This window comes from Agrilus planipennis, unplaced genomic scaffold, assembly GCF_000699045.2.
Source record: "Agrilus planipennis isolate EAB-ADULT unplaced genomic scaffold, Apla_2.0 scaffold35, whole genome shotgun sequence".
Taxonomy (NCBI): Eukaryota; Metazoa; Arthropoda; class Insecta; order Coleoptera; family Buprestidae; genus Agrilus; species Agrilus planipennis.
Window position 1 is genome coordinate 1716407 of NW_020438957.1, and position 27948 is coordinate 1744354.

At 32.0% G+C, this 27948-nt stretch overlaps 6 protein-coding genes and 1 long non-coding RNA gene across 17 annotated transcripts in view; 2 read left to right on the top strand and 5 right to left on the bottom strand.

Annotated features, from left to right (window-relative positions):
• LOC108744842 (transcription factor AP-4) overlaps positions 1 to 1911 on the bottom strand; it is a 40568-nt gene extending 38657 nt beyond the window's left edge. Inside the window, exon 1 of the mRNA XM_018480792.1 lies at positions 1444 to 1911. Within this exon, the coding sequence (XP_018336294.1) occupies positions 1444 to 1526 (83 nt within the window). The 5' untranslated portion in view covers positions 1527 to 1911. The remainder of the gene's footprint in view (positions 1 to 1443) is intronic.
• Positions 1912 to 2782: 871 nt separating this feature from the next.
• Positions 2783 to 7996, bottom strand: LOC108744828 (polycomb protein Sfmbt). 2 transcript variants are annotated; one of them, XM_025975069.1, is made up of 9 exons: positions 7741 to 7996; positions 6878 to 7056; positions 6576 to 6819; positions 5697 to 6389; positions 5074 to 5637; positions 4623 to 5018; positions 4301 to 4551; positions 3913 to 4077; positions 2783 to 3776 (listed from the first exon to the last, which is right to left on the bottom strand). In XM_025975069.1, exons 1-9 carry the CDS (start codon positions 7745 to 7747, stop codon positions 3606 to 3608), a joined length of 2670 nt encoding a protein of 889 aa, XP_025830854.1. In that variant the 5' UTR covers positions 7748 to 7996; the 3' UTR covers positions 2783 to 3605. The 2 variants fall into 2 exon arrangements, with proteins under 2 accessions (XP_025830854.1, XP_025830853.1); XM_025975068.1 differs by having other exon boundaries at positions 6878 to 7080.
• Positions 7997 to 9839: 1843 nt separating this feature from the next.
• LOC108744830 lies at positions 9840 to 13095 on the bottom strand. 9 transcript variants are annotated; one of them, XR_003231225.1, is made up of 5 exons: positions 12696 to 13095; positions 12541 to 12623; positions 11002 to 11416; positions 9992 to 10058; positions 9840 to 9908 (listed from the first exon to the last, which is right to left on the bottom strand). It is a non-coding gene; the product is annotated as an uncharacterized LOC108744830 (long non-coding RNA). The 9 variants fall into 9 exon arrangements; XR_003231219.1 differs by lacking the exon at positions 9840 to 9908 and having other exon boundaries at positions 9991 to 10058; positions 12696 to 12757; positions 12915 to 13095; XR_003231220.1 differs by lacking the exon at positions 9840 to 9908 and having other exon boundaries at positions 9991 to 10058; positions 12696 to 12757; positions 12902 to 13095.
• Positions 13096 to 19011: 5916 nt separating this feature from the next.
• Positions 19012 to 21841, bottom strand: LOC112904603 (polycomb protein Sfmbt-like). The gene is made up of 6 exons (XM_025975033.1): positions 21645 to 21841; positions 20766 to 21458; positions 20143 to 20706; positions 19692 to 20087; positions 19370 to 19620; positions 19012 to 19146 (listed from the first exon to the last, which is right to left on the bottom strand). Exons 1-6 carry the CDS (start codon positions 21820 to 21822, stop codon positions 19012 to 19014), a joined length of 2217 nt encoding a protein of 738 aa, XP_025830818.1. The 5' UTR covers positions 21823 to 21841.
• Positions 21842 to 23269: 1428 nt separating this feature from the next.
• On the top strand, positions 23270 to 25108 carry LOC112904611 (serine hydrolase-like protein). Its single transcript, XM_025975073.1, has 2 exons — positions 23270 to 23655; positions 24004 to 25108. Exons 1-2 carry the CDS (start codon positions 23607 to 23609, stop codon positions 24846 to 24848), a joined length of 894 nt encoding a protein of 297 aa, XP_025830858.1. The 5' UTR covers positions 23270 to 23606; the 3' UTR covers positions 24849 to 25108.
• A 23-nt stretch (positions 25109 to 25131) lies between these two features.
• On the bottom strand, positions 25132 to 26121 carry LOC112904604 (the record flags this gene model as incomplete). Its single annotated transcript, XM_025975034.1, has 2 exons — positions 25132 to 25494; positions 25555 to 26121. Coding segments are annotated over 2 exons (894 nt in total), but the record flags the coding sequence as incomplete, so codon positions are not given.
• A 920-nt stretch (positions 26122 to 27041) lies between these two features.
• LOC108744834 overlaps positions 27042 to 27948 on the top strand; it is a 5111-nt gene continuing 4204 nt past the window's right edge. Inside the window, exon 1 of one of the 2 annotated variants that reach the window (XM_018480780.2) lies at positions 27042 to 27336. In XM_018480780.2, the coding sequence (XP_018336282.1) occupies positions 27204 to 27336 (133 nt within the window). In that variant the 5' untranslated portion in view covers positions 27042 to 27203. The remainder of the gene's footprint in view (positions 27337 to 27948) is intronic. The other variant, XM_018480781.2, reaches the window with a different exon arrangement.

Here is a 27948-nt window from a genome sequence, read left to right on the forward strand (position 1 = left end):
CGAACACATTTTTAAGCAATCCGATTTTACTAAAAGTAGCCACGATACAATAATTATTATTTTATTATTCGCCGAAAAGCGAAATATAAAACTGCCTTTGTTGTAAATACAATTACGCAAGAATGATTCAGACCGACATTTATTTACTAATAAGCAGTCTACGAGATGTGAATGGGCGTTTTTATACAATAGAACTTTTTGATACAAATATTTCATTCATTTACCTACTTCAATTAGTAAAATGTTTCACTTATTAAAAACTCCTAGGTGCGCATTATATTTTGCAGATGTTTCGTTTTTTTGTGCAATACTATTTTCTTTAACATAGGTAGTACCTATAATTCCAGAACCTTCTTAAATTTAAAGATAAATAATCGGCTTGAATTGACCAGATATTATTATTTGAAACTGCATATCTTAAAATACTTGCGTTTACAACAACAGTAATTTCTCTATAAGTACCGTTTACCGTTCGCTCGTTGCTTACCTTTACAGGTAGGTACAACGTAAACATCAATTAAATAATGGAAATTCCAGACATGCCAAAACGTTTATAGAGAGACAGCTGATAATGAGAAATAAAAACATTACCTACATTCTTTCTATTTCTAAGCTTTTCTGGTTACCTATTAGATTATTAGTTAAAATTCATGTTACGTCTATTCTACAATTATTTATTTATTTGTGCATTTGTACATACATGTACGTACGCAGAAGCTTACATTACCATGACCTCCCTAACGGCTTTTCACTAATTAAAAAAATGTACAATATGTAACGCATTACGTTAAATTTAAATAGCCATGGGAATAATAAAATAATCGATAAAAAAAATTAACAAGAGATTTAAAAATTTTAGCGATGTAGTGAATGTAGACGAGTTTTAGTCGATTCGTTATTAAAAATTAAATGCCGCATATGACCGTTGTTCGTTTCATACGTACGCCTACTAGCCAAGAAAGCATTTAAAGTTCACGGCAGTACACCAAGCAAGGCAATTACCCGATTAATAAAACGTTACAAGTAGAAATCAAGTTATTTTTGTATCGGTTACGAATAGTCATACTGTACGTTGTACACAACATAGAGAAACAATATGCAAAGGAGATAAAATCGACGCTATTCGCCGTTTTTATTATGCCGCGGTTGTCGTTGGTTTTAAAACAAACCAAGCAGCAATCAGCCGACAACGCGTTGTCGTTGCAGAAACGAGCAACGCCACAACATGGCGCGGTTAACAGCTGAGTATGCCGGCGAATTCACGCCCGATCGTTTCGATGAAGTGCGTATTCAAGACCGCATAATACCCGGTGCGCAACGTGTTAATAAAGTTCGACGTTGGATTCCGAAACAGAGAGTGGTTGCATCCGGTAGACACGTAGTAAATTTACTAATAAACGTCAAAAACATGTGGCAATAAAATTTATGTATTAAGACGCTTACCTGGATATTTTGCCTTGCGATTCGCTTGTTTCCTTGTTATTTCCCTCTTGAACGATCCTATCGCCACCAACAATTGATGACATAATACTAAAAACAATCCGTCGACGTAAAAGTCAATAATAACAATTCGAAATGTTGCGATAGCCACAAATTAAAATTGGAGCGCGGGACGGCGAACATACGATACGCCTCACAGCGGTTTTCTGGTAGCAATGTTTGGCGGGAAACGGGGAAACAGCTGAGGCCGGATAGACGCCACTGTGAATTATTCATACGCAAAGTAAAACTGAACGTTCTCCTGATCAAAGCAACGATCGCCTAATAATTTTGTAGTTAGTTTCCATTATACGTTTTAGTAAATCGATTTTTCGATACATTTTTTTTCATTGTATAATACGCTGTTACATATCGTACTATTTACGACGCGGAGGAATTGTACATAAGAGAACGACAATCGTCTGCCAGCTGGCAATATGGCCCCGCCCATAAGCATACCAAGCCAACTTGCCGCTCTCGTCCTTCCCGCGCGTCGTCCTACAACCGGAAGAAGCGGTTGCGCATTGATATTTCCTTTCCCTCCAAACTACACTTCCATGAACGCCCGTTTTCAGATTTTACGTTTCAAGAAAATACACGTAGTACGTTGCATTGTTATATAGTAGAGCAATGAGTAACCTATACATGCACGTATTACTTGTGTATGTAGGCACCGTAAATAACACTTGATACATAGGCAAACAATAAAGCACTCATTACCTCTTGTCACATATACGTACATTCGTACTTTATTTTATGTATTAAAAACGCGAATGAAACAGAAAAATTGATATTTTAACAAATGAGCTTCGTGCATGATTTAATGATGACGATTTCAAACAAAACACAAACTTCAAACGGCAATACACTGTAGATATCTGATTGAAAACTTATGATTAGAGCCTATCCAAACGATTGTGGCAATAAAACAACGTATAAAAAATGCATACCATTTCTGTTGTAATCCTTAATAAAAACAGACTTTATCTACTTACTATATAGGATGAAGTAAAAACTAATTTTTAAAAAATGAGATGAACGTCATTATGTAGCTACTTTCGAATTCAATCACCTATTATTAATTCAACATTAGTTTGGTTGTTAAGCTAAGAACTATTAATAGTTTTATGGAACTTGTTCACACAAATTTAGGAATTACTGATAAAAACTGTAGGTTCATAAATTTTACTTACCTTTAAAACTACGTACTGATTTTAAACAGGAGAAAACATTTTAATTTCGAATAAAAACATCAAAATCTCACTTTTTTTTTGAAATATGTATTTTGAAAAATAATAAGAAATAAAAGTCAATTCGTATATTTTACCAAATCATCAAGTATTATTATTGTTTTATTCAAATTTCGCAAATGTGAGCCTAAGTAAATTGGAATTAAAAAATGTATCGGTAATTGACTGGTCTCAATAAATTAATAAAACAAATATATTACACTTTAGAGCGTTTTCCCTAATTAAATGTATTTCAGTTTTCATTGTATAAAATAGTAAGCAATAAAGTGTCCGATTTTTCAAAGTATTACAACATATATTGAAATTTCGACCAGCCAGTTGTTCACATAAATAAATTCGATTCTACAAAAGTCTCTTCCAAACAAACAAAAAGAAAACAATTTGTCGTTACAAATTCTCATTTAATTTAGAAATAAATAGTGGAAACGTTCACTAAAAATATCGGCATTAATAAACGGCCCCTTTAAATATGTCGTTTATTAATCATGCTTATCAATTATCATAAGTTACTATCCAAAATTTTACATTATTGATTTTCTGTTTGTCCGTTCGTTCGTTTCGGGCCAAAAATAAACTGAGAGCTATCATCGTTATGCCAGCAACGGCGGTAATGTTTGTTGTGGTAGTTCGTGTAGCAAAATAACTCAATATTTATATAGATATATAAATAATTAACTAAATGTATTATTCATTATTATATTAGCGGTAAATAAAATCCGATCGCGTTACCTTTGTTGTCTCTTCAAAGGTACGTAGCTAGAAGAAGGTCCGCACGGACTACTCCTCAAAGCATGCATGATGCGCCTTTTTCTCCACATTATTTAATATTTATAATCAATTAATTATATATATCTATATGTATGTACTTATCAGGCACTATAAAAACTTTTTCACGTTGGCTTTCATATGACGCAGCTGCGCCGGATTCACTTTGATTTTCAGTTGCTGAATGAGATCGTAGATCTTCAGGGACGGACCCACCTTACCCCCTGTAAACTCGATTATGTCTTCCTTGTTCAAGTTGAGGAGCATTTTACCGTCAATTTTCTATAAAAAAAAGAAAAGCAAAATTAATTATTAATCGTTTTGTTATACACCATTAAATTAAACTGCGGTTTACAATTTTTTATAGCAAAATTTTGAAACAGTTTGGAATTGTATTTATTATATACTATATTCTTACCTGTTTACTAAAGTTGTCACAATAGTTTGCGCAATCATTGACCCGTAAAAATTGGGCTACATCGAAAACATTCCATTCTTCGGGACAAAGGCCATTGGTTTCATTTGGGGTCCCAGAACTGTCTATTAACCGAGGAATTACCTTTGGACTGGTACTGCCAGTGGTCTACAAAGAAATCGTTTTCCTAATAAAACAAAAAATACGCCCATCTACTTATAATTTAAGAAAATAATGGTTTGCCCATAGTTTTAAGTGCTTCTATTATATATAGCGAATATGTATTAGGTTTATCAATAACAATTGTAAAAGGTTGTAAATTAATACGATATTGTAAACTTTTATCGTGTACTGTCACGATATTTTAGAAAAAAAGGTTATAAATACTTACATTAATGTAAGACGTAGCCTTGCGTTCTGGTGGCGGTTGCAGTTCTGAAGGCACAGGCATGCTTTGATCTGGTCCGGAAGGTTCCTGTCCAGTTTCCGGCTCTTGGATGTTATCATCATCTATTTCTTCTTCGAGGACTTCGTTTTTCATTGTAGCAGCAGGAGGAGGCTCAGACTTGGTCAGTTTATTTGTCTGTTGATTTTTTGGAGGACTGTCTTTACCTTTCTTTTTTCTGCCTCGTTTTTTCAAGCCTGTAACCAACGCTTCTATTTTAGATTTTCTATTCAAATTTAAGAAGTGACAATTTATATTTATTGTTTACCTTTTGGTGACCTAATAACAGCATTTGGTTGCTTTGGAACCACTTTGGGTCCCTCGAGCTTATGGCCGACACTATGGCACCAGCCAACCGGATAAATGTCCGAGCTTTCACAGTCGAGCCATTGGTCATACTCGTCCTCCCAACCATCAAAGTGAACCTTCAGGAGTCGACCAGCTACTTTGGCCACGGTAGCGACACAGACGAGACGAGGATCCATAAGATCGGCAGCTTCCATCTTCATGCCTTCGACGAAACCGTGATTGGTTTTGAGCGGAGCAAACATGCATGGATTCACTGGTACATTACTCGTGTCCAACAGATAACGTTTCCAGTTGAACGTTGCAGAGTCGTAGCCTTTTGGCGGCGTCAAGGGAATGCTGTGACGTTGACAGAAACCTATAATAGAAAAATAGTAAGTGGACTGTCAGTTTTACGTAGTTTATTTTTTTACCTATAGGAAATATACACGGCGAAGACACATGGTAACAGAACCAATCGGCACCGGTCGCATCAGATTCGTAGGTGTCAATTCTGATCATAATGTAGCCGCACCGTAATACATCCATGACCGTGGCCACGCAAATAGAAGACAAATTTAAAGGATCGATTGCTTCCAGCTTCATTCCAATACAAAATCCGGCAGTTAATGAGCTGTCTCTAGACCCAATTTGCACAGGATTAAACAGGTCTTCGGTGGCATCGTCTTCGTCAAAGATGCCCTCGTTAACCCTTTCTAAATAGTCGACGGGCGCGACAAGATGATGACCCACTTTTTTAGCCCAACCTACAGGATGCAATAAGGGCGAGTCTTCGTGACACCAAAAACCAGCATCTTCTGGTGGTAAATCGTAATATTTCACATTTAGACGTTTTCCGATTATCTTGTGAACCATGGCAACTTTAACCTGCGATATGCGATTTTTGTCGACCACTTCGAGATTCAGGCCGCGGTGAAAACGTGATTTCATGCTGTCATTGATTTTATTGCTAAAGTTTGAAGGCAACGTGCGAGCACCTAAAAAAAAAGAACAGTAAATTTTAGTAAACAATATACATGAACAATAATTTACTGACCTGTTAGTCTTTTGCAGAGGAACTCTTTCCAGTCACTGTACTTGTTCTCGATTGTTTTGGGTGGTATGAGGGGTTTCCCACGCGTAGCGCACCACCCGACTGGGTGCACTTGGTTAGAACACAATGATACCCAAAAATCTTTAGATTCGTTCATACCGAAGCCCTCGTATCGTAACAGGGCTTTATAACCTATGATTTTCATAACTGTAGCAACCCAAAACGAATCAGGGAATGCTTCAGATACGTTGTCGCAGTCTGTGTTCTCCACTTCGACTTTCATTCCAACCAAAATATTACTCCAAATGTCAGAAATAGGAGCGTGTTTGAAACATGTAACTGGAGCAGCGAAAAAATTGACGTCATCTAAATGGGGCTCCCAATCGTACGAGTTGACCAGTTCGGAAGGTTTGCGGCGACTAAGTAAAACGTTATCATCAATAGGAGGTGCTGCAGGAGGGGGAGGTAGTTGTGGTAGTTGCTGGTCTGCCACAAAACCAGTCAAGTCCTCTTCGAGTTCCATTTTAAAGCGATGTTCGGCGTAGTGTTTGGTGTCAGGGGTGGTTTGGTTCGTTTGAGGTAGAGGTTCGGGAATGAGACCGCTGTAGCCACGGGCGCATGCCATGCTACAGAAACGACGTTCCCTTGTATAGAAAGCGTGTTTCACGCCGATGGCACCACATTTTTCACAAACGGCTGCAATATTTCATTATTTTATTTTTTTTTATACAAATAAAACAAAGTAGTATTTAAGGCAACTATATCACTTCCAGAAACATGACAAACATTTTAGTAATCTTTACAGACTTTGTAATGTTTTCATTGTTTTTGTGAAAGAAATACAATTTTTGAAACAGTCAATAGCAATGATTTTATACTTACCAATTCCATCCTTTTGAATAGGTATCACTGAAGGATCAGTATTGCTTTGATATGCTATTGGTGTTTTAAGAACAAGACCAGGATGTTTCACTGGTTTGATTTTCCTGGTCGAACAAGGCAGTATAGTTTGAGTAGCAGTTGTCACCATGTAAACAGTATGGGAATTATCATCGTCCATGTAACTTCCATCGCTGTTTTCACGTTTCATTTCTCCATAGGGAAGAATGTCAACATTATCCATTGCCTAATAATAAAAAAAGTACTAACAAATTATCCTAACTTCTAAAATAAAATAAATGTACCATGGACGAATCTTGAACACCGTGAATATCATCTAAGGAATGATTAGATGCACTATTGTGAGATGGTGTGAAGTATGGATTTTCTTGTTCTAACATTAATTCACTATTTTCAGTTGCCATTAATCCCATGGACATGTCTGAAGCTGATTGACCAGCACCCATCCACACCATTCCCATTTCTGTAATTCCAGGCATTGTATACACTGCAAGATTTATATGGTTGGTTAACAAAAGATTTTACAACAAAAATATTTTAGCATGACAATAATTAATAGTTGATTACTTATTTATCAAAAGACTTTCATTTTTTAAAGAAAACTTAATATACCTATCTCTCATACTAATGGCAATAGTACAATCCTTAATTTTCATTTCATTTATTTTTATTTTCTTTTAAACTAGAATATCTTAATTGCGTGTTTAATTAAATAATTACAGAGATGTATAAACATTTTTTATCATTGATAATTAAAAGTCAAAATTGGTGCTAAAAATAACAGTTTTGAGCAACGTAAATTAAGCATTAAAACAAAAAAAAGGAACAATTATAATTACAATACAAATTATTCTTTTTTTATCAAAGGAAAACACAGAACTGTTGATATTTTTGAAATTTCAAAGAATCTGAACACGAACGATTAATTAGTAAAAATTAATATACATTCAAAATTTGAAAATGATAAAGATACTAAAAAAATGTAGATGTAGCAATTAAAATGAGGTTATTTTCTTCTAATTACTACATCGGCGATAATTTTTTTTGCAGTAATTATGTTCTTAACAATAAAAGCGTTATAATAAATCGATTTTTGAGGGTTTGATATAATTTCTTTTTAAGGTAATCAAAGAAAATAACAACATACCATTCATCCTTTTTGTTATATGGAAGTAAACCTCATGAAATTTTTATTTTCGTGGGGGTTATATCCTTAAAATATTCCATCAGCTGTGTTTCAAAATATTTAGTTTTCACTTTCACTTAAGACCAAGCACTTAATGCTCGGAGAAAATGGGAAATATCAAATTTTATTTTGCTTACTTATTAAAAATTACAAGCAAAGCCACCAAAGCACAACCGTGCAACCGAAACTTTGGACAGTTTTGTTTGGCATTTATGGAATTTTTATTGCCAACATAAAACTTGAAATACTACTAGGTTAATTAAAAATTTAATTGTATTTTCTTCTTTAAAACAATATTATAACTTTCGTCCAATAAAAAATGGCAACCTTCACATTTTTTTAAATATTATCGTTTAAAACTTTGAAAGTATGCAGACAATTGCACAAAAGAGAAACAAAATATTACTGTTCGTTTAGTGTGGCTAACCTGCTCTGAATTTTCTATACTGGGTGTTAGTTTTTTTGTAACCAATTTGCCATTCCAGGCAATAATTTTACTAGTAGTTACAGTAATAATTATAACAGATTAATAGCTGTCTAATTTTGAATAATTGTACCTACATTTTTCATTATATAGTTTAAAAAAAAAATAAATCTATTAAAACAAAATTTAAATATAAACGATACGTTCTGCTCAACACAAACTTAAGTTGTCATAATAATATTTAAGTTAACGACTAGTAAACAATACAGGCTTGAAGAAGGAATACTTTATTTGAAATAAATCATACATTCATTTTTTTAATAACATATACATGATATAAACAAACATCATTATCTAAAGTAGTCAACTATACTTTAGTAAAGCTGGTGTAGAGAAGTNAAAATTAAAATTGTTTCTAAATTCAATTCAAATCGTAAATAAAAGTTGGTTAAATATTAACCCTTTTCTTATAATATATCGAAATGAAGTGGAACATAATATAAATAATAAAAATTTGAATTTAAATAATACTAGAACCAGAAAGTTTGAATCTATAGGTATGCAATTATCGAACTTTATATCATATATTTATATATCTTTTGGTAAAAAACACATAGAAATGAGAATAAGCGCCTAGTGTAAGTTTGGCAACAACTTCTTCCACTTTAATTTTGCAGCAAGAAGCATCACATCTCTCACGATAAGCTTCTTGTAATAATGTGAAAATTAAAAAAAAATTGCAGTGATACAAAACTATTTGTTGTTACAATTTCAGAGGATGATTATCTTGGTAAGGAATCCATATATATTGTTCTGCTGTTAGCAATAACTTATTAATGCATTAAATAAAATTATAACATGCCGATCAAAGACGAGGGGCAAACTAATTGTTATAATCTTAAGATTAAGAAAATTAGCAACTTCATTCAACTTTATATGTTTGAAATTATAAAATGATTTATGTGTAATTAATAATTAATATGCAAACAATCTACTATTTAGTAGGAATTAATATTAATTTAAAAATTGCAAAAATTGAAACTTTCAACAATTGCTTACGTCATTTAAAAATTTAACGATGGCCGTCTTCTAACGGTTCACAACTTCTAAAATAATTTGCGTAAAATTATTTCATCGTCAATCATCATCGTTTGAAATGTTTTTAGAAGCTTTTTCATATATGGTAAAAGTTTATTTTATTGTTATAGTAGTATTGCTGTTGGCATTTTTTCGTTATTCATTTAAGTTTTAAAAAAAACTTTAATGGTAATTTTAGGGGATCCATTAATGTTTTAAATACACCATATATTTTTTTTTCGGTAGGTTACCTGTGTGTGTCAGAATTTTTACCAATTGACCGACTAATACCCCTCTGTCCCTTTTTGATACGAGTTAAATTGTAAATAGCGTCATAATTTATATGGCAAAACGTAAAGAGGAGCCTGAGCTACTACGCACTGAAGTTTAAGGTAGGAATGTTAATAACTATCTAAATTAAGTTACATACGTGTAACTGGAGTATTCTAATTCATAAGGAGAAGTAATGGCAAATAGTCAACTCACGTTTTCCCTTTTTTTCTTCTTAACATACAAATGCCTGCTGATTCTATTATCTCATGAATTCAATTTTTTTTTAAACATTTCATTTAAAGGCATGTTTTGTTATCTTAAGGAGTTGGATGTCCTTATTAACTTTTGTTAGCTACTAAACAAAGAATTTAGGTTTTAGTTCCTTGAAAACCACATGTTTTCAATTTAATTGTGATTAGATTTCGTTTTTTTTTTTACCATAAAACTGTCATGCTGGTCCTCTTCGACATGTTGTTTTGGTATGACACAGTGTTCTTTTGTAGTCCTATAAAAAAATTAAAAGTTAGATACAGTATAATATAAAAGGTACTATCATTAATAATTTGCTCAAATAGTTACTAATAATAATGGTAATAAATAGCTTTGAAGGAACGAAAAAATGTTATTAATTAACGCTAGTCAAATGTAATAAAGTGCGCGAATTTTAAACAATACTTGGCTAATTAGACAAGTAAGTAAGTGAATTTCTAACATTTGTGATAAACATCAAGGAAATCAGGGAATTGGCTGTTATAAAATTTTTTAGAAAAATATTTAACAAGTGTCATTTTTTTTTCTATGCGTATTGCGTATATTGAAAGTGGGACAACCTGTACTTTATGATAAAGGAAACCCCAAATCCCAATAGAATTGTTAGTAAGCCGGTATAAAATCATTGACCAATAAAACTAAAAACGAAGAAAGTGTTAAATTCTGAGACAAAAATGCATATAAGCTACAACTGCCTTTTTAGTTTTACTGCAACAATTTACGATTAAGTAATTAAATTAATAGACAATTACATTTTTTATTTTGTGATAAAATTGGCAACGGGGTAATTTTTATTTCATATGCGGGGTGACGCTTCCACGTAAGACAGTTGTGGCGTTTTTTTAATTAAATTTAAGTAGTGCGAGATTAAAATAATTATTTGTTAGGATGCTGAACCCAAAACTTTTGTACGTTTTTAGGTAAGGCATTCATTTGTTTATAACTATTTTTTTGCATTTTTCTATAAAAATTTCCGTTAATCTGTCCAATTGAATATGGCCTCCTATTTGAATTTACAATTATTCTTTAATAATAATTAGATTTTATTAGTGCACAATATTTTTTTAACAAAATTAATCATTCTTAGAGATAAATAAATATAGTCCTAAGTATAAATTAAAATAAACGTTTGTTCTTTGTTCCCCCCAATTTTATATTGAAAATTGTAATATATCTACCTTTTAATACGCTTCTTTTTCAATTAATGCTTCAGGTTACTAAAGAAGTAATCATATAAGGCAATTCTTCCTAGAAAAAGATGAAGTAAGTGTGGTATTTATCTAGTACCGTAAAGCAAAAGCCTTACTGCCCCAATCCCTCTGATCATCCAACATAATCTGCCTTTAGTTTAGTGGCCATAGAAGCTGCAATACATGGCCAAAATATAACTTCATTCTGGGTAAGTGTATAAACGAATTTCTATTAGCACAAAGTATTTTTGGTGATTTTTAACAACCATATCTGCATTGAAATAAAACCCCTTAATTTAGGAATACAATAGTAGATACCTATTTCAGTTTAATCTGTAATTTGTTTATCGGTTTTGTTCCAATGTGGATATGATGTAAATTGGACATGCTATCTCTGCATTTACTGAAATACAAATTAATCATATTAACCATACATTTACAGTTTGTAATGTCTTATTATTTCCCCATTGATGGATATTTTCACTGTAAAATCAAAATAAAGTAAGTTACAGTGGGTTAATATAAATAATTTATTACAAGTGAAAACTATAAGATTCCATCCAATGGAACATTAATGTTCAAACAGAATCATTAATGATTTAGTAATAAACAGGGATAGCTTTTAATGTACTTTAAACACTAAAAAGGAACATTAAGATAATATTGAAGGGAAGGAAGAGGACCAGTAAGGCCTAATTTTCGACCCAAATTAACGAAAACTTGTAATAGAAAAATGTAGATGTAACATTTTCTTTAAGTAGACTTATCTGATAACAAAATAGTATTCTAAGGAAAATATTGTTAGAATTATTTTATACTTTGCCAAATTAAAATGATACATGATTTCTTGAAAAATAATACATTTTCTACAAATATTACTTCATGATTCATATACAGCACAAAGCAGAAACAACATATTTTTTAATTATGTTATGCAGTGATATAAGAACCACCTTAGAAGGAAAAATGGTTCTTGTATGTGCCCTATATAAAATATGATGAAATGTTCATAAAAATACATAATTTTAATTAAAATTATGTATCAACCTAATTTAGCATGCTACAAAAAATTATTACATCATATTTTTTCTTCACAATGCTAATTTTTGATCAGGCAGATAGTCTACTTATAAAAATATATAAAATACATCTATATTTATCCAATAAACTGGGCCTTTTTGATCCTTGTTGTTTATATTTATTACAACATACTTTCTTCTTCATGTGTCTAATTACTTTATTTTATTGTTTTTATGTAGACACTAATAACAATTTTTAATTATAACAATTTGCTATTCTCTTTTAAATACATTTGTGGAAAAGAGCTAACTTGTTCTTAAGTTTATCATTTTAATTTTTATTATTTAGTTTGAAAATAGGTACTGTAATAAAGTAAAATTTGTTTAATTGTATTTCCTCCAGTATTTGTAGTTACATGTATCTGTTCAATCAAATTGCGGTATTTCAAATCAAATAATTTAATAAAACTAATGCAAAATGATAAATAATAGGTGAACTTCAACATACCTGCACACTCTAGAAGCCTTTATGTTTTTTTTTACAGTTATTAGTTCATGTTAAAAAAAAACATGAACATGCACCTTTAGTACCTACAAACAAATAGTAGTTCAGCTTTTGTTATTAATGGACCACTATTATTTTAATTTTAAAGTATAACTTACCAATAATTATAATTCACTAGGGGCCATGTACCAAGTTGTTTGTGCTGTAGACTTGGAATTACCTAAAATTTCATATATATTTAGAAAGGCTAATTAGATTAAATTATAACCGATAGTAGGAATAAAGCAGCGAAGCAAAATTTATATTATCGGTTTACAAAAATGTTTTTTTTTTTTCATAAGTAATGATAAGTAAAGCAAATTACGTTGTATACAGACCATATTTAAAATTATTTCCATGTTTGTTAATTTACTTGCTGAAAGCGATGCACATATTTTCGAATAAAAAAAAGATAAACTTCCGGCTTACTTATCAAATCATAAAACTATTTGCGACACAAACATACATATGTCTGATGAGTAATCAATGGAGAATGTCGTAAGTAGTCTTAAGGATGATGTCGATATCGGAAATAAAAATTTATAGGATACTTCAGAGACATCTAGCGTTGTACCAGCCGTTGCGCTGTATTCCAAGCAGTACGTTCTTGCACGTTTACTAGGCCAAAATGATAGAGGTCGCAAAGAGGAAGTTCTAACTACGACCCTGAAAAAAGATATACAGAGTGTCTACAAGTTCTTTTCAATCATCAGGGACCATAAGTATATTTAGGATAAAAAGGGGTTTTTGGTTGATAACAAGGATTGGTTGGTTGAAAAACTTTGGTGTATAAGATTAATTCAAATATTGACAAATTGTAAATTTAACTTAGAGGATAAATGTTCGTTGTTTTATTCTCTGGTAGGGGTGTACAATTTTCTTAATTTATCTTAAGGGGGGGGGGGAAGAGTTGAGGTCCCAAAAATGACTTATGACCAAATATTTACCTATTTTGTCACAATAAATCATTATTTCCTTTAAAGGGAACTCAAAATTAACTTGTAATTATTATTTGAAGAAACTCAAATTTTTGAATATTTCTGATGTATTGTTTTCGTTTTAGATGCACGAAAGAAGCACTGAAAACACAGTTAAAGTTTTTGAAACTATTATATTGTAAAAACAAGAAATATGATTAAATAGATATGATGCTGTTTGTACATGGTTACCAGTATTACAGGAAGATGGAGTACTTTAAAATGGGCCCAAAGGTAACTTAAAGTAATTTTAAATTTTTGTTTTCTCCAATTAAAAAACAAATTGTTTTAATTTAGTATAAATCATATGCTTTATATTTTTTCTCTCTTGTTTCAGGTAAGTTTAGATTAGCATTGGATTTATTGAAGCATTTTCTATACATCACAGAAAGTGTTATAAAGCCGATCTTATAAACAGATCAAAATGATTTGTTTAAAACAATTATTTTATCTACTTGGGGCTTTTATTTATGGTGATATTCGATTGTGGATATGAATAATAATTATTATTTACCAACATTCGTTGGTTTTGTATCTGTACTGCCTTTTTTGTATGTGTATTGTCCTTTTTTATATGTTTTATTGATATTGTCCAAACTTGAAATCATCTGATATTTTCAGTTTTTGGTATTCGTTTGTAGGTATTTAATTCTAACAGAATTTACATTTGAATTTCGTAGTTAATGTTTAATGTGATTTTTGAGGTGGCTTAGGTTTTTCGAAGTGTATTTATCCATATGAAAATGATGATTATTAATTATTACTATTATTTTAAAAATACAATTAATGCCAAATAAATAAGTAGGTATACTTACCAACAAATAAAATGCTTAAACAAAGTAACTACGGTTAGTACTTTCGTCCACCCTGTATAGTGGAGAAACTAGCCTAAGTTTAAGAAGAATAATGCAATTATCATTTATAATAACAATGTCTTTCTTACTATTGTAGAAAGGTAAAAATTTTTAATTGTTTTGTATGTTTCTATAATTAATGTCATTTAATATTTTTCCAAGCATTAGTGCCTATAAAAAACTATGTTTACATAAGATCCTTTTATTAATTAAAGCAGACTACTCAATTCTGCTCATCTACAAATAAGCAGTACTTACTACAGCCCTAAATTTTGATTATCTTAAACATAATCATTGGGTTAGAAACTGTTTGCTAGATGTTTTTAAACATTTATGCCCGCAAAAAGCATTTACCAGCCATTACTGGTGAATTACTGATAAAACGGGTATACTTTATGTATATCTATGTATATATATATATATAGGGTGTCTCACGATGAGCACCCATTAGATTATTTCGGAAAACTACTTCGATTCGAATTTTGAAAATTTGGACAATAGCGTTATTGAGTATGCTCTCCTCAATTAAAATAACGGCATCTATGTAGCACTTCCGGTTATACGGGAAGTTGACACCAATTTCATTATTTTAAATGGAATACCCTGTATATTATGACGGTTTTGAATTCTATTTATAATTTTAGGTGGAGTTTTGTAATGCTTTTCTACTTCTAAAATTGGCGTTTTCGAGATATTTTTTTTTTAGTATCACAGAGCAGTAGGTTGCAAAAAAGCATGCTTATTTTATAGTATGAAAGCTGGAGCAACAATATTCTCAGGAATAGTAGCTGTACCCTCAAGCTTCCCGTCCATACTTTCAAAGTGAGTTAATTACATAAAGGGTGTTAGATATTAGCTGGCGGATTTGGTTAACTTCAAACAATCGTAAGTCGATTTTTAAAATAGAACACCCTATATATATTTTCATATCCTTATACAGAATTTTATTGTCTTTCGAATGGTAAATTACTGTTCTTTGTAAAATCAACTAAAACTGTTTAATTGTTTTTGTTTACGAAAATGGCTGTGAAATTATTAGCAGAACTTCAAAACAAAAAAAATAATATGAGTTACTTATTATCACTCAAACACCTATACTGAGTTTGGTCATTAAAACTTTGATTCTCAATATCAATTATTGAATATTATTTTTATGAAGAATAAAAAAATGAAAATACCTATTCAAATTGGGATGAATTTTATAAAATGAGTTCCAATATGGTAGACTACAGATAATAATAGTTAAAAAATCAAATAAACAAATAAAATAAATAATTAACAATATCAGCTGATAATAACTAAGTATATTAGTTCAATGGTTCGAGCTGTTACTCCTAAGTTTACCGGAAGGGTAAATAGTTGCTTACAACTAAACAGGAGCATATCCAACGATTTAACTAATACATTTGATTATTATTAGCTGATACCTTTAATTATTTATTTTTTACTATTATCTGTAGTCTACCGTATGCAGCAGATTTTATAAAATTCTTCCCAATTTGAATAGGTATTTTCATTTTCTATTCTTCATAAAAATAATATTCAATAATTGATATTGAGAATCAATGTTTTATTGAGTAAACTCAGTATGGGTGTTTGAATGATAATAAGTAACTGATATTATCATTTTTTTGAAGTTCTGCTAATAATTTCACAGCCATTTCCGTAAACAAATAGAATTAAACAGTTTTAGTTGATTTTACAGACAACAGTAATTTCAAAACTAAAGGAGATGGGTATAGGGAACCATAGTACCATTCGAAAGACAATAAAATTCTGTAAAAAGCTATGAAAATATATACAAGAAGTTCCATTTGAAAAAAACGACTTACGATTGTTTGAAATTAACCAAATCCGCTGATAAATATCTAATATTATGTATGTAATTAACCCACTTTAAAAGCATGGAAGGGAAGCTTGAGGATACAGCTACCTTCCTAAGAATTTTGTTGCTCCAGCTTTCATACTATAAAATAAGCATGTTTTTTCGCAACCTACTGCTCTGTGATACTTAAAAAAAATATCTCGAAAACGCCAATTTTAGAAGTAGAAAAGCATTACAAAACTCCACCTACAAATATAAATAGAATTCACAACCGTCATAATATACAGGGTATTCCATTTAAAATATAGTGAAGTTGGCGTAAACTTCCGGTATAACCGGAAGTGCTACGTAGATGCCATTATTTTAATTGAGGAGAGCATACTCAATAACGCTATTGTCCAAATTTTCAAAATTCGAATCGAAGTATTTTTCCGAAATATTCTAATGTGGGTGGGTGCTCATCGTGAGACAGCTTGTATATATATAATTATTGATGAAACTGGTATAATTGACTAAAAAGTCTTATTTTTTTCATAATTGTATTACTACTAATATTGGGTTTAATATCTTTACGCTTTATTAAACGGGCTCAAACTGTATTACGCATCCTCCTTAACTACGACTTTAGTGAGAGAGGCATTTCCCAAAACAACGGCATATAGGCCCATAAGTGGAAATATCATCGCACATATTAAAAACAAAGAAATTAATTAACTGCGCCTCTCAGCGTTGTTACATGCAGCCTCATGATCGCTCGAGAGATCGAAGATTCGATTTTGAGCCAATTTTCTTTAGCCTCCTGAATTTAAACTGATGAAATGACCAACGTCTCCTCAAAAATATGAAATTCACTTCTTGGATCATACGCACTTTAACTGTGTAATAGATATTTTTAATTAACGTGGCTGAGCACGAGTTCGCCAATTTGACGATGAGCTAGCATTCGTTAGAAAAGCGCGAGGTTCGTTGGATTAAAGTCGTAAATGCTACACTTATTGTTGGTTATTAGTGAGTGTCCTTTTAAACAGATATTAAGAAGAAAAATGATAATTTGAACTAGCGTAATCTATACATACAAAATAGTTCTGGGAAAACGGCCCCTCACTTCCAGTGACTATGTCGTGGGTGCTTTACATTGTGAGCTTATGGAGTTTGCAATGAGTTGTGCGGTGCGTTCTCAGCGCGAGTGCTTTAATGAGTGAGTGCCCTCTTAAACGGATTACGAGAAGAATTATTATTTGCACTTACGAGTAGTCGAGAGAGGGAATGTAGGGAAGTTCCTTACGCTACAGATATTACAAATATTTCTTCTCANAAAATAAACGTTTGTTCTTTGTTCCCCCCAATTTTATATTGAAAATTGTAATATATCTACCTTTTAATACGCTTCTTTTTCAATTAATGCTTCAGGTTACTAAAGAAGTAATCATATAAGGCAATTCTTCCTAGAAAAAGATGAAGTAAGTGTGGTATTTATCTAGTACCGTAAAGCAAAAGCCTTACTGCCCCAATCCCTCTGATCATCCAACATAATCTGCCTTTAGTTTAGTGGCCATAGAAGCTGCAATACATGGCCAAAATATAACTTCATTCTGGGTAAGTGTATAAACGAATTTCTATTAGCACAAAGTATTTTTGGTGATTTTTAACAACCATATCTGCATTGAAATAAAACCCCTTAATTTAGGAATACAATAGTAGATACCTATTTCAGTTTAATCTGTAATTTGTTTATCGGTTTTGTTCCAATGTGGATATGATGTAAATTGGACATGCTATCTCTGCATTTACTGAAATACAAATTAATCATATTAACCATACATTTACAGTTTGTAATGTCTTATTATTTCCCCATTGATGGATATTTTCACTGTAAAATCAAAATAAAGTAAGTTACAGTGGGTTAATATAAATAATTTATTACAAGTGAAAACTATAAGATTCCATCCAATGGAACATTAATGTTCAAACAGAATCATTAATGATTTAGTAATAAACAGGGATAGCTTTTAATGTACTTTAAACACTAAAAAGGAACATTAAGATAATATTGAAGGGAAGGAAGAGGACCAGTAAGGCCTAATTTTCGACCCAAATTAACGAAAACTTGTAATAGAAAAATGTAGATGTAGCAATTAAAATGAGGTTATTTTCTTCTAATTACTACATCGGCGATAATTTTTTTTGCAGTAATTATGTTCTTAACAATAAAAGCGTTATAATAAATCGATTTTTGAGGGTTTGATATAATTTCTTTTTAAGGTAATCAAAGAAAATAACAACATACCATTCATCCTTTTTGTTATATGGAAGTAAACCTCATGAAATTTTTATTTTCGTGGGGGTTATTTCCTTAAAATATTCCATCAGCTGTGTTTCAAAATATTTAGTTTTCACTTTCACTTAAGACCAAGCACTTAATGCTCGGAGAAAATGGGAAATATCAAATTTTATTTTGCTTACTTATTAAAAATTACAAGCAAAGCCACCAAAGCACAACCGTGCAACCGAAACTTTGGACAGTTTTGTTTGGCATTTATGGAATTTTTATTGCCAACATAAAACTTGAAATACTACTAGGTTAATTAAAAATTTAATTGTATTTTCTTCTTTAAAACAATATTATAACTTTCGTCCAATAAAAAATGGCAACCTTCACATTTTTTTAAATATTATCGTTTAAAACTTTGAAAGTATGCAGACAATTGCACAAAAGAGAAACAAAATATTACTGTTCGTTTAGTGTGGCTAACCTGCTCTGAATTTTCTATACTGGGTGTTAGTTTTTTTGTAACCAATTTGGGGCTACATCGAAAACATTCCATTCTTCGGGACAAAGGCCATTGGTTTCATTTGGGGTCCCAGAACTGTCTATTAACCGAGGAATTACCTTTGGACTGGTACTGCCAGTGGTCTACAAAGAAATCGTTTTCCTAATAAAACAAAAAATACGCCCATCTACTTATAATTTAAGAAAATAATGGTTTGCCCATAGTTTTAAGTGCTTCTATTATATATAGCGAATATGTATTAGGTTTATCAATAAAAATTGTAAAAGGTTGTAAATTAATACGATATTGTAAACTTTTATCGTGTACTGTCACGATATTTTAGAAAAAAAGGTTATAAATACTTACATTAATGTAAGACGTAGCCTTGCGTTCTGGTGGCGGTTGCAGTTCTGAAGGCACAGGCATGCTTTGATCTGGTCCGGAAGGTTCCTGTCCAGTTTCCGGCTCTTGGATGTTATCATCATCTATTTCTTCTTCGAGGACTTCGTTTTTCATTGTAGCAGCAGGAGGAGGCTCAGACTTGGTCAGTTTATTTGTCTGTTGATTTTTTGGAGGACTGTCTTTACCTTTCTTTTTTCTGCCTCGTTTTTTCAAGCCTGTAACCAACGCTTCTATTTTAGATTTTCTATTCAAATTTAAGAAGTGACAATTTATATTTATTGTTTACCTTTTGGTGACCTAATAACAGCATTTGGTTGCTTTGGAACCACTTTGGGTCCCTCGAGCTTATGGCCGACACTATGGCACCAGCCAACCGGATAAATGTCCGAGCTTTCACAGTCGAGCCATTGGTCATACTCGTCCTCCCAACCATCAAAGTGAACCTTCAGGAGTCGACCAGCTACTTTGGCCACGGTAGCGACACAGACGAGACGAGGATCCATAAGATCGGCAGCTTCCATCTTCATGCCTTCGACGAAACCGTGATTGGTTTTGAGCGGAGCAAACATGCATGGATTCACTGGTACATTACTCGTGTCCAACAGATAACGTTTCCAGTTGAACGTTGCAGAGTCGTAGCCTTTTGGCGGCGTCAAGGGAATGCTGTGACGTTGACAGAAACCTATAATAGAAAAATAGTAAGTGGACTGTCAGTTTTACGTAGTTTATTTTTTTACCTATAGGAAATATACACGGCGAAGACACATGGTAACAGAACCAATCGGCACCGGTCGCATCAGATTCGTAGGTGTCAATTCTGATCATAATGTAGCCGCACCGTAATACATCCATGACCGTGGCCACGCAAATAGAAGACAAATTTAAAGGATCGATTGCTTCCAGCTTCATTCCAATACAAAATCCGGCAGTTAATGAGCTGTCTCTAGACCCAATTTGCACAGGATTAAACAGGTCTTCGGTGGCATCGTCTTCGTCAAAGATGCCCTCGTTAACCCTTTCTAAATAGTCGACGGGCGCGACAAGATGATGACCCACTTTTTTAGCCCAACCTACAGGATGCAATAAGGGCGAGTCTTCGTGACACCAAAAACCAGCATCTTCTGGTGGTAAATCGTAATATTTCACATTTAGACGTTTTCCGATTATCTTGTGAACCATGGCAACTTTAACCTGCGATATGCGATTTTTGTCGACCACTTCGAGATTCAGGCCGCGGTGAAAACGTGATTTCATGCTGTCATTGATTTTATTGCTAAAGTTTGAAGGCAACGTGCGAGCACCTAAAAAAAAAGAACAGTAAATTTTAGTAAACAATATACATGAACAATAATTTACTGACCTGTTAGTCTTTTGCAGAGGAACTCTTTCCAGTCACTGTACTTGTTCTCGATTGTTTTGGGTGGTATGAGGGGTTTCCCACGCGTAGCGCACCACCCGACTGGGTGCACTTGGTTAGAACACAATGATACCCAAAAATCTTTAGATTCGTTCATACCGAAGCCCTCGTATCGTAACAGGGCTTTATAACCTATGATTTTCATAACTGTAGCAACCCAAAACGAATCAGGGAATGCTTCAGATACGTTGTCGCAGTCTGTGTTCTCCACTTCGACTTTCATTCCAACCAAAATATTACTCCAAATGTCAGAAATAGGAGCGTGTTTGAAACATGTAACTGGAGCAGCGAAAAAATTGACGTCATCTAAATGGGGCTCCCAATCGTACGAGTTGACCAGTTCGGAAGGTTTGCGGCGACTAAGTAAAACGTTATCATCAATAGGAGGTGCTGCAGGAGGGGGAGGTAGTTGTGGTAGTTGCTGGTCTGCCACAAAACCAGTCAAGTCCTCTTCGAGTTCCATTTTAAAGCGATGTTCGGCGTAGTGTTTGGTGTCAGGGGTGGTTTGGTTCGTTTGAGGTAGAGGTTCGGGAATGAGACCGCTGTAGCCACGGGCGCATGCCATGCTACAGAAACGACGTTCCCTTGTATAGAAAGCGTGTTTCACGCCGATGGCACCACATTTTTCACAAACGGCTGCAATATTTCATTATTTTATTTTTTTTTATACAAATAAAACAAAGTAGTATTTAAGGCAACTATATCACTTCCAGAAACATGACAAACATTTTAGTAATCTTTACAGACTTTGTAATGTTTTCATTGTTTTTGTGAAAGAAATACAATTTTTGAAACAGTCAATAGCAATGATTTTATACTTACCAATTCCATCCTTTTGAATAGGTATCACTGAAGGATCAGTATTGCTTTGATATGCTATTGGTGTTTTAAGAACAAGACCAGGATGTTTCACTGGTTTGATTTTCCTGGTCGAACAAGGCAGTATAGTTTGAGTAGCAGTTGTCACCATGTAAACAGTATGGGAATTATCATCGTCCATGTAACTTCCATCGCTGTTTTCACGTNCTTACGCTACAGATATTACAAATATTTCTTCTCATATGTTGTTTCCTTGTTACAGAAAATGAGATGCTGCTGCAGATTTCCTTAGCAACAAGGTTAATTGGACGACTTCTCTTCACTACTCATCAGTTCACCCATACACCCTTTTGGATTACGCCAACATTTGCTTCAGGGAAAGTGTTTGTGGTTAGTGTGTGTGATTGCGACCTCATGCAGTTTGCAATGAGTTGTGCGGTGCGTTCTTAGCGCGAGTGCTTTAATGAGTGAGTGTTCTCTTAATCGGATTACGAGAAGAATTATTATTTGTACCTACGAGTAGTCGAGAGAGGGAAAGTAGGGAAGTCACTTACGCTACAGATATTACAAATATTTCTTCTCATATGTTGTTTCCTTGTTACAGAAAATGAGATGCTGCTGCAGATTTCCTTAGCAACAAGGTTAATTGGACGACTTCTCTTCACTACTCATCAGTTCACCCATACACCCTTGTGGATAACGCCGACATTTGCTGCAGGGAAAGTGTTTGTGGTTAGTGTGTGATTGCGACCTCATGCAGTTTGCAATGAGTTGTGCGGTGCGTTCTCAGCGCGAGTGCTTTAATGAGTGAGTGTCCTCTTAAACGGATTACGAGAAGAATTATTATTTGTACTTACGAGTAGTCGGGAGAGGGAAAGTAGGGAAGTCACTTACGCTACAGATATTACAAATATTTCTTCTCACATATTGTTTCCTTATTTCAGAGAATGGGATGTATAGAGCAGCCTAATTAGCAGCTGGATCAATTAGACGAACTTATCGTGCTTAGGAATTCATTACACGTACATCTTGTGGAGAAAGGGTTTCGTTCATTCGAAAAGTTTAAGGTTTGTTATTGTTACATTATTTGCACTTATTTGTAGTTAGGATTACCTTAAAGTTTAGGTAAAGTTGCTTTCTGTATAGAGGAAAATGCAGTTTTTCTTTTAGAATAATATGTTAGAGCAACTGGAAAGACAATTGTCGATTAATTGATTTGATTTTCTGTAATCAAGGTTTTAAGGTACTTTCTTCTAATAGTACACTTTATATTTTATTGGTCTTATAATGTAGTTTTACAACAGATATTATTACGCAAGTTCATGATAAATCTGGTATATTTAGGAAACTAAATAAGTTGGAAATAAGGCTAATAATTTTTGGATAACTTATGAAAGTGAGACGATGATTTTGTTTTGTTAGGAACTCCTTGAAAAGTGTATACCCAAATTAATTTCTTATTATTTGATTCATTTTTTAAAGATTATTAACTGATTACTCTCTTAAGTGATCATCCTGTATATTCTGGCTGGTTGTGAATCGGTTTCCTCTTATCTATTTTACAAAGCTTCTATCATATGGCGCTAGATTACTCTTCATTAATAATTATAGTAGATTTCAGACAGAAAGGTAGAGTCATAGAAGAAGATTCAAAACGAAATTGATGATATAAAAATGCAGTTGTAATATACTGTAATCGCAAAGCATTTAAAGCAAATTCGTGTAGGTACCACTCATTTATGATGAATGTAGAAGATACTACACAGTTTTTACATAAGTATAGGGAGATAAAAGGCCGTCGATTATCTTTTTGTCGGTTATGTACAAAGTGCATAAACGTCATCACTATGAATTGTAATTGTAAATTTTATGATTAAGGTTCTAATTAAATTGCGTTTAACGTTAAATAATAGTTTTACACTGTTTTTATATAAAGCAAACAGATTTGTATACGGTTGAATTACAATGGAAATTGATGAACTGAATATTCCTGTACCATGGGGGCACGTTGTAGGTAATAGACAATATTTTTGTAGATATCATAGATATACAATTTTTTCTGATAATAAATATTTGATACTTTTATGTTCAGAAAATAATTTCAGCAAAAGTAACATTTTTAATAAGAACGTTTATTTCAAGTTCAGAAATTTATTCATTTGCAGTAAACACCCACTAGATGGCGATATAATACCTGCACTTGGATATAACATTTTTTATATTTTCAAAAATTGAAGTAGAAGAAATAAACTAGCTTTACACTTTTTATATTATTGTATCTAATATTCATGCAAGTAAAAAATAGTTTTTAGATTGGTTTGAATACTTTCAATAACTTATTAGTATTTATTTTTTATTGTAGTAAAAACTTGGGGAGATAAAGAAAACGAACCTGTTTTGGTTGCCCATGGTATACAGGATAATGCCGGTTTTTTTGATTATCTAATTCCACATCTGCCAAAATGTTTCTACTATATTTGCATTGATCTACCTGGGCATGGTATGTCCAGTCACTTTCCCCCTTTTTTGCCTATTCACGTCATGGATTATGTATACGTTTTCAAAATAGTTTTGGACTATTTAAGCAGGAGTAGATACACTATCATTGGACACAGCTTTGGGGGGCAAATTAGTTTATTATTTTCACACTTGTACCCCGAGTATGTCGTAAAACTTGTACTAATTGATGTGCTGTACTTCAGCAGTTTACAAATTGATGAGATAAGGCCCGTGTTTGAAAAAATTATTGACCTAAATAATTTTCAAAAACAGCCACCTGTTTATACTTTAAACGAAATTTTGAATAAAGCAACTGTTAATCGAAGGACTAGCCAACTTCCCATTGATGTTTGTAATACTGTGTTGCAGAGGTCATTAATTCAAATTGGCGAAGATCAATTTAAAATTTCTACAGACCCTCGTTTAAAAAGTATAATGAAAACTTTTATGACGGAGGAAATTGTTATAAAGTTATTAAAAGTATATCCTATGAGATGCCCAGTTCTTATAATACTATCTTCCGAATCTATACTTCCGCATATTTACTCGGAACGGTTTTTAAACACAATTTTAGGGGAAATGAAGAAAAATAAAATGTTTACGTTCAAGGAAATTGAAGGAAATCATGACTGTCATGTTACTAAGCCTAAAGAAGTATCTAAGTTAATTACAGATTTTTTGATAATTAACGAAAGTAGTAAGTTATAGAAGTACGTATCTACGTAATTTGTTGTGATGTATAGATATATAACTGTTGCCCTTTAGATTATGCAAGCTTTAAAAGAATGTTAAATGTTAGTTACAATTATCTGCAGTATTAAATTGGTAAAGGCTTTATTGATTTATTTTTTACTTTTTTATTAATGTATTTTATTGACAACATCATAAATTCAGGATTATATTATCAAATATAAGTAAAAAATGGTAATGAGTGAATAATTCATTATGTGCTCACTGTTAAGACCCACTTAATAATTGTAAAATGAAAGCAATGTATTATTTACTTATTATTTTTATTTTTATTATATTACTTTACACAATCAATTTTTAATAATCCTCTGTGTTGTTTCGTTTGTAATCTTAAAATACAGTCCTGGGTAACATATTTTGGTGATGTAAATAAAAAACTAGCTATTTTGTAATAAGTACTTCTCCTTGTGTCGAATGGTTGCGAATTGTTTAAATTAATTTCAAACCAGTATAAAACTCCGTGTGCAACGCCATTTTTATTAACTATGATTTCAATTGTGTTTTCTTTTTCACTTTCATCTTGAATAATATTCCATAAAGCAATGCTTTCCGATAATATTTCATGTGGAGTACTTTTATAGTCAAGCTCCCAAAGCTCTGCTACCTTTAAGTAGATAAGACATAATCAGACTTAAATATAAAACAATTAACGTTAGAATATTACCGCATATTCGTTGATTTGTTCTGCTATTTTAAATCCAAAGGAATTTGCGTCGTCTACCTTCCAACATTTGTCTAAATAATTAGAATTAACGATTTGCAAATTTAGAACAATCTCGTTTGGTAAAATTGTCCCGCTATGTTTCAGTAATCTTTTAAATTCGGAATATTTTCCCAAAATTTTATCATTGAGAATTCCGTTTGGACCAACAGCGTCAATATAAATAATATCGTAAATGTTCGCCATACTTAAAAGTGAGTTATAGGCATCGTCGGACAATACGTCTACATTATCAATAATTAAATTTTTTTGACAAACATAGTTCAGAAATTCTAAATCTGCGTCGTTATACATTAAGCAGTGTACCTTGCATCCCTTTTTTGCCATTAAAATTCCAAATACGGGAAATGCACTTAAATCTAAAATTACTAAATCGGCACCCACGAATTGCTTGGACAAATCGTACAATTGCTGTATAAGTATGTCATCGTTTAAAAACGTCACAATTTCTTGGGATACTTTAAAACAGTTATTGCATATAGGAGCATGGCTTAATTCTTTTAGTTGAAGNTAAGGGCATAAATGAATTCACTTTCATGTTCAAACTTTTTTGCTGGATAAAGTTCGAAAACTACTAGGTAATGAGCAAAAGCCCTACCAAAATTTCCATTTTTAACTTGCTCTTGTGCTTTCTTTAAAGAATTCAAAGCTACTTCACATTCCTTTTCTAAATTCATTTTTTTACTGCATAACTTATATCTATACAAACTTTTAGTCTACAAATATTTCAGATTGAAAATTAAATTCATAAATGTAAACATAACCACAGCTGTACTATATCATTTATTTTTCAAAATATGAAAGTAAACAAACCTTAGAAAACAATACAGATTTGTTGAAAGTTGTATAAATTATAAAGTAAAGCGATTTATTAATCAAACTATATAATAATAGATGGCATTAGGCTTTGTGGCTAGGGTGCCGATATACATATCATTAAAGCATTTATTTAAAATGACTTTTTCAAATGAAAACTTCTGTTTTTTTTTCTTTTATACTTGACATTAAACTAGTTTTTTATTTGTGGGTACATATAATTAAGTTGTCAACTGAAAACTCCTTATAAACTAAGAAATAAAATACTTTTGAAATTATTTGCTCGGATAAGAAAGATTTGCCATCTTAAAGTGTAAAGATTTGTTTTGTACATACATACTTGTTATAATAACGTTTTGGCTGAAAAAAAATGATGATATTAAAAACGGGAATGCTTTTCAATTTTGTTAAAAAGTGAATACATAGTTTGAAAATCTTTTAATAAATTTCTTGGTTTTGCACTGAACCGTCCAGATCGATACCATTTTCAATTCAATGATTTCATTTTCAATCAATTAAGGAACTCAGTAATCAGTAATGTTGCAGTCATGCCAGTAGTTTAGTTGTTAGTTCTTGTTCATAGATAAGGTTTAGTTTATCACTGATGGTCGGTGAAAGCGCATGATCGAATATTCCGATAGTATTACAAAGCTGTTTTTGTTTTACATTTAATCGTAACATTTGCATGTTATTATTTGTTTATAATTTAGACGGTAATTGTATATGTTAGTGATCAATTGTTTATAAATGAGTTAAATGCTACTGCAGTCATTCCTATGACTGGGGTACCGCAAATTAACACACCACCCCCATCCTATCACAATATACCGGTGGTAGGCAATAATTTTACCAGTCTCGATGGAATGGAACCACCTAGTTATGAGGAGGCAATAAATCCAAACGGTAATGGTAAAATTGTTTTTACTGTTATTTTTTCACCAAGAAAATTAATGTATAGTTTGTATTTAAATTAAATATTTAAGTAATAAGTTCCGATAAGTAAAACTCAATTCATACCTAATACTATCGTTATTCTATATTAAAACTATTACTTAACTATTCGTTGTATATAGGAAAGAGTGTTGTCGCATTTTTAAACTATTTAATTGGCGTGAGCGGAATATACATGGGAGTATTTATTTTTAAAATATTATTTTCTTATTGGAATTTAAATCTTCACAGTAATGAAAGGTGAATAAATTACTTGGAATAATAAACAAGTTTTACATTTTGTAGTAATGTTCTGATATGAATATTGTTTTTTAAATAAAAATACAATTTTAATTTATTACATATAATTTGCGGTATTCGTCTACTTTAAAAACTTTTCTGTTTCCCTTGAAGTTTTTTTTTACTCTGGCAATAATGTTGCAGGAAGTTTTTATTTCATGCAGTTAAGATATTTAATTTAGATGAAAAATTAAATATATATTACGATTTCTTTATATTATTTCTTTTTAATTGCATGTTTGCGCAGCTTATTTTAATGGAATTATATTTTTTGTATGAAAACATTATCCT

What these genes read in the sequence shown, in the direction of transcription:
- LOC108744828 (XM_025975068.1), bottom strand. An exon ending in CCTCTGCAAAAGACTAACAG is followed by an intron (nt 5,638 to 5,696) that starts GTCAGTAAATTA and finishes CTTTTTTTTTAG; the next exon opens with GTGCTCGCACGTTGCCTTCA. An exon ending in AGGCTACGTCTTACATTAAT is followed by an intron (nt 4,078 to 4,300) that starts GTAAGTATTTAT and finishes ATTTCTTTGTAG; the next exon opens with ACCACTGGCAGTACCAGTCC.
- LOC112904603 (XM_025975033.1), bottom strand. Translation starts at nt 21,822, where the DNA reads ATGGACGATGATAATTCCCATACTGTTTACATGGTGACAACTGCTACT. An exon ending in GCCGTGTATATTTCCTATAG is followed by an intron (nt 20,088 to 20,142) that starts GTAAAAAAATAA and finishes TTTCTATTATAG; the next exon opens with GTTTCTGTCAACGTCACAGC. An exon ending in AGGCTACGTCTTACATTAAT is followed by an intron (nt 19,147 to 19,369) that starts GTAAGTATTTAT and finishes ATTTCTTTGTAG; the next exon opens with ACCACTGGCAGTACCAGTCC.
- LOC112904611 (XM_025975073.1), top strand. Translation starts at nt 23,607, where the DNA reads ATGGAAATTGATGAACTGAATATTCCTGTACCATGGGGGCACGTTGTA. An exon ending in ACCATGGGGGCACGTTGTAG is followed by an intron (nt 23,656 to 24,003) that starts GTAATAGACAAT and finishes TTTTTATTGTAG; the next exon opens with TAAAAACTTGGGGAGATAAA.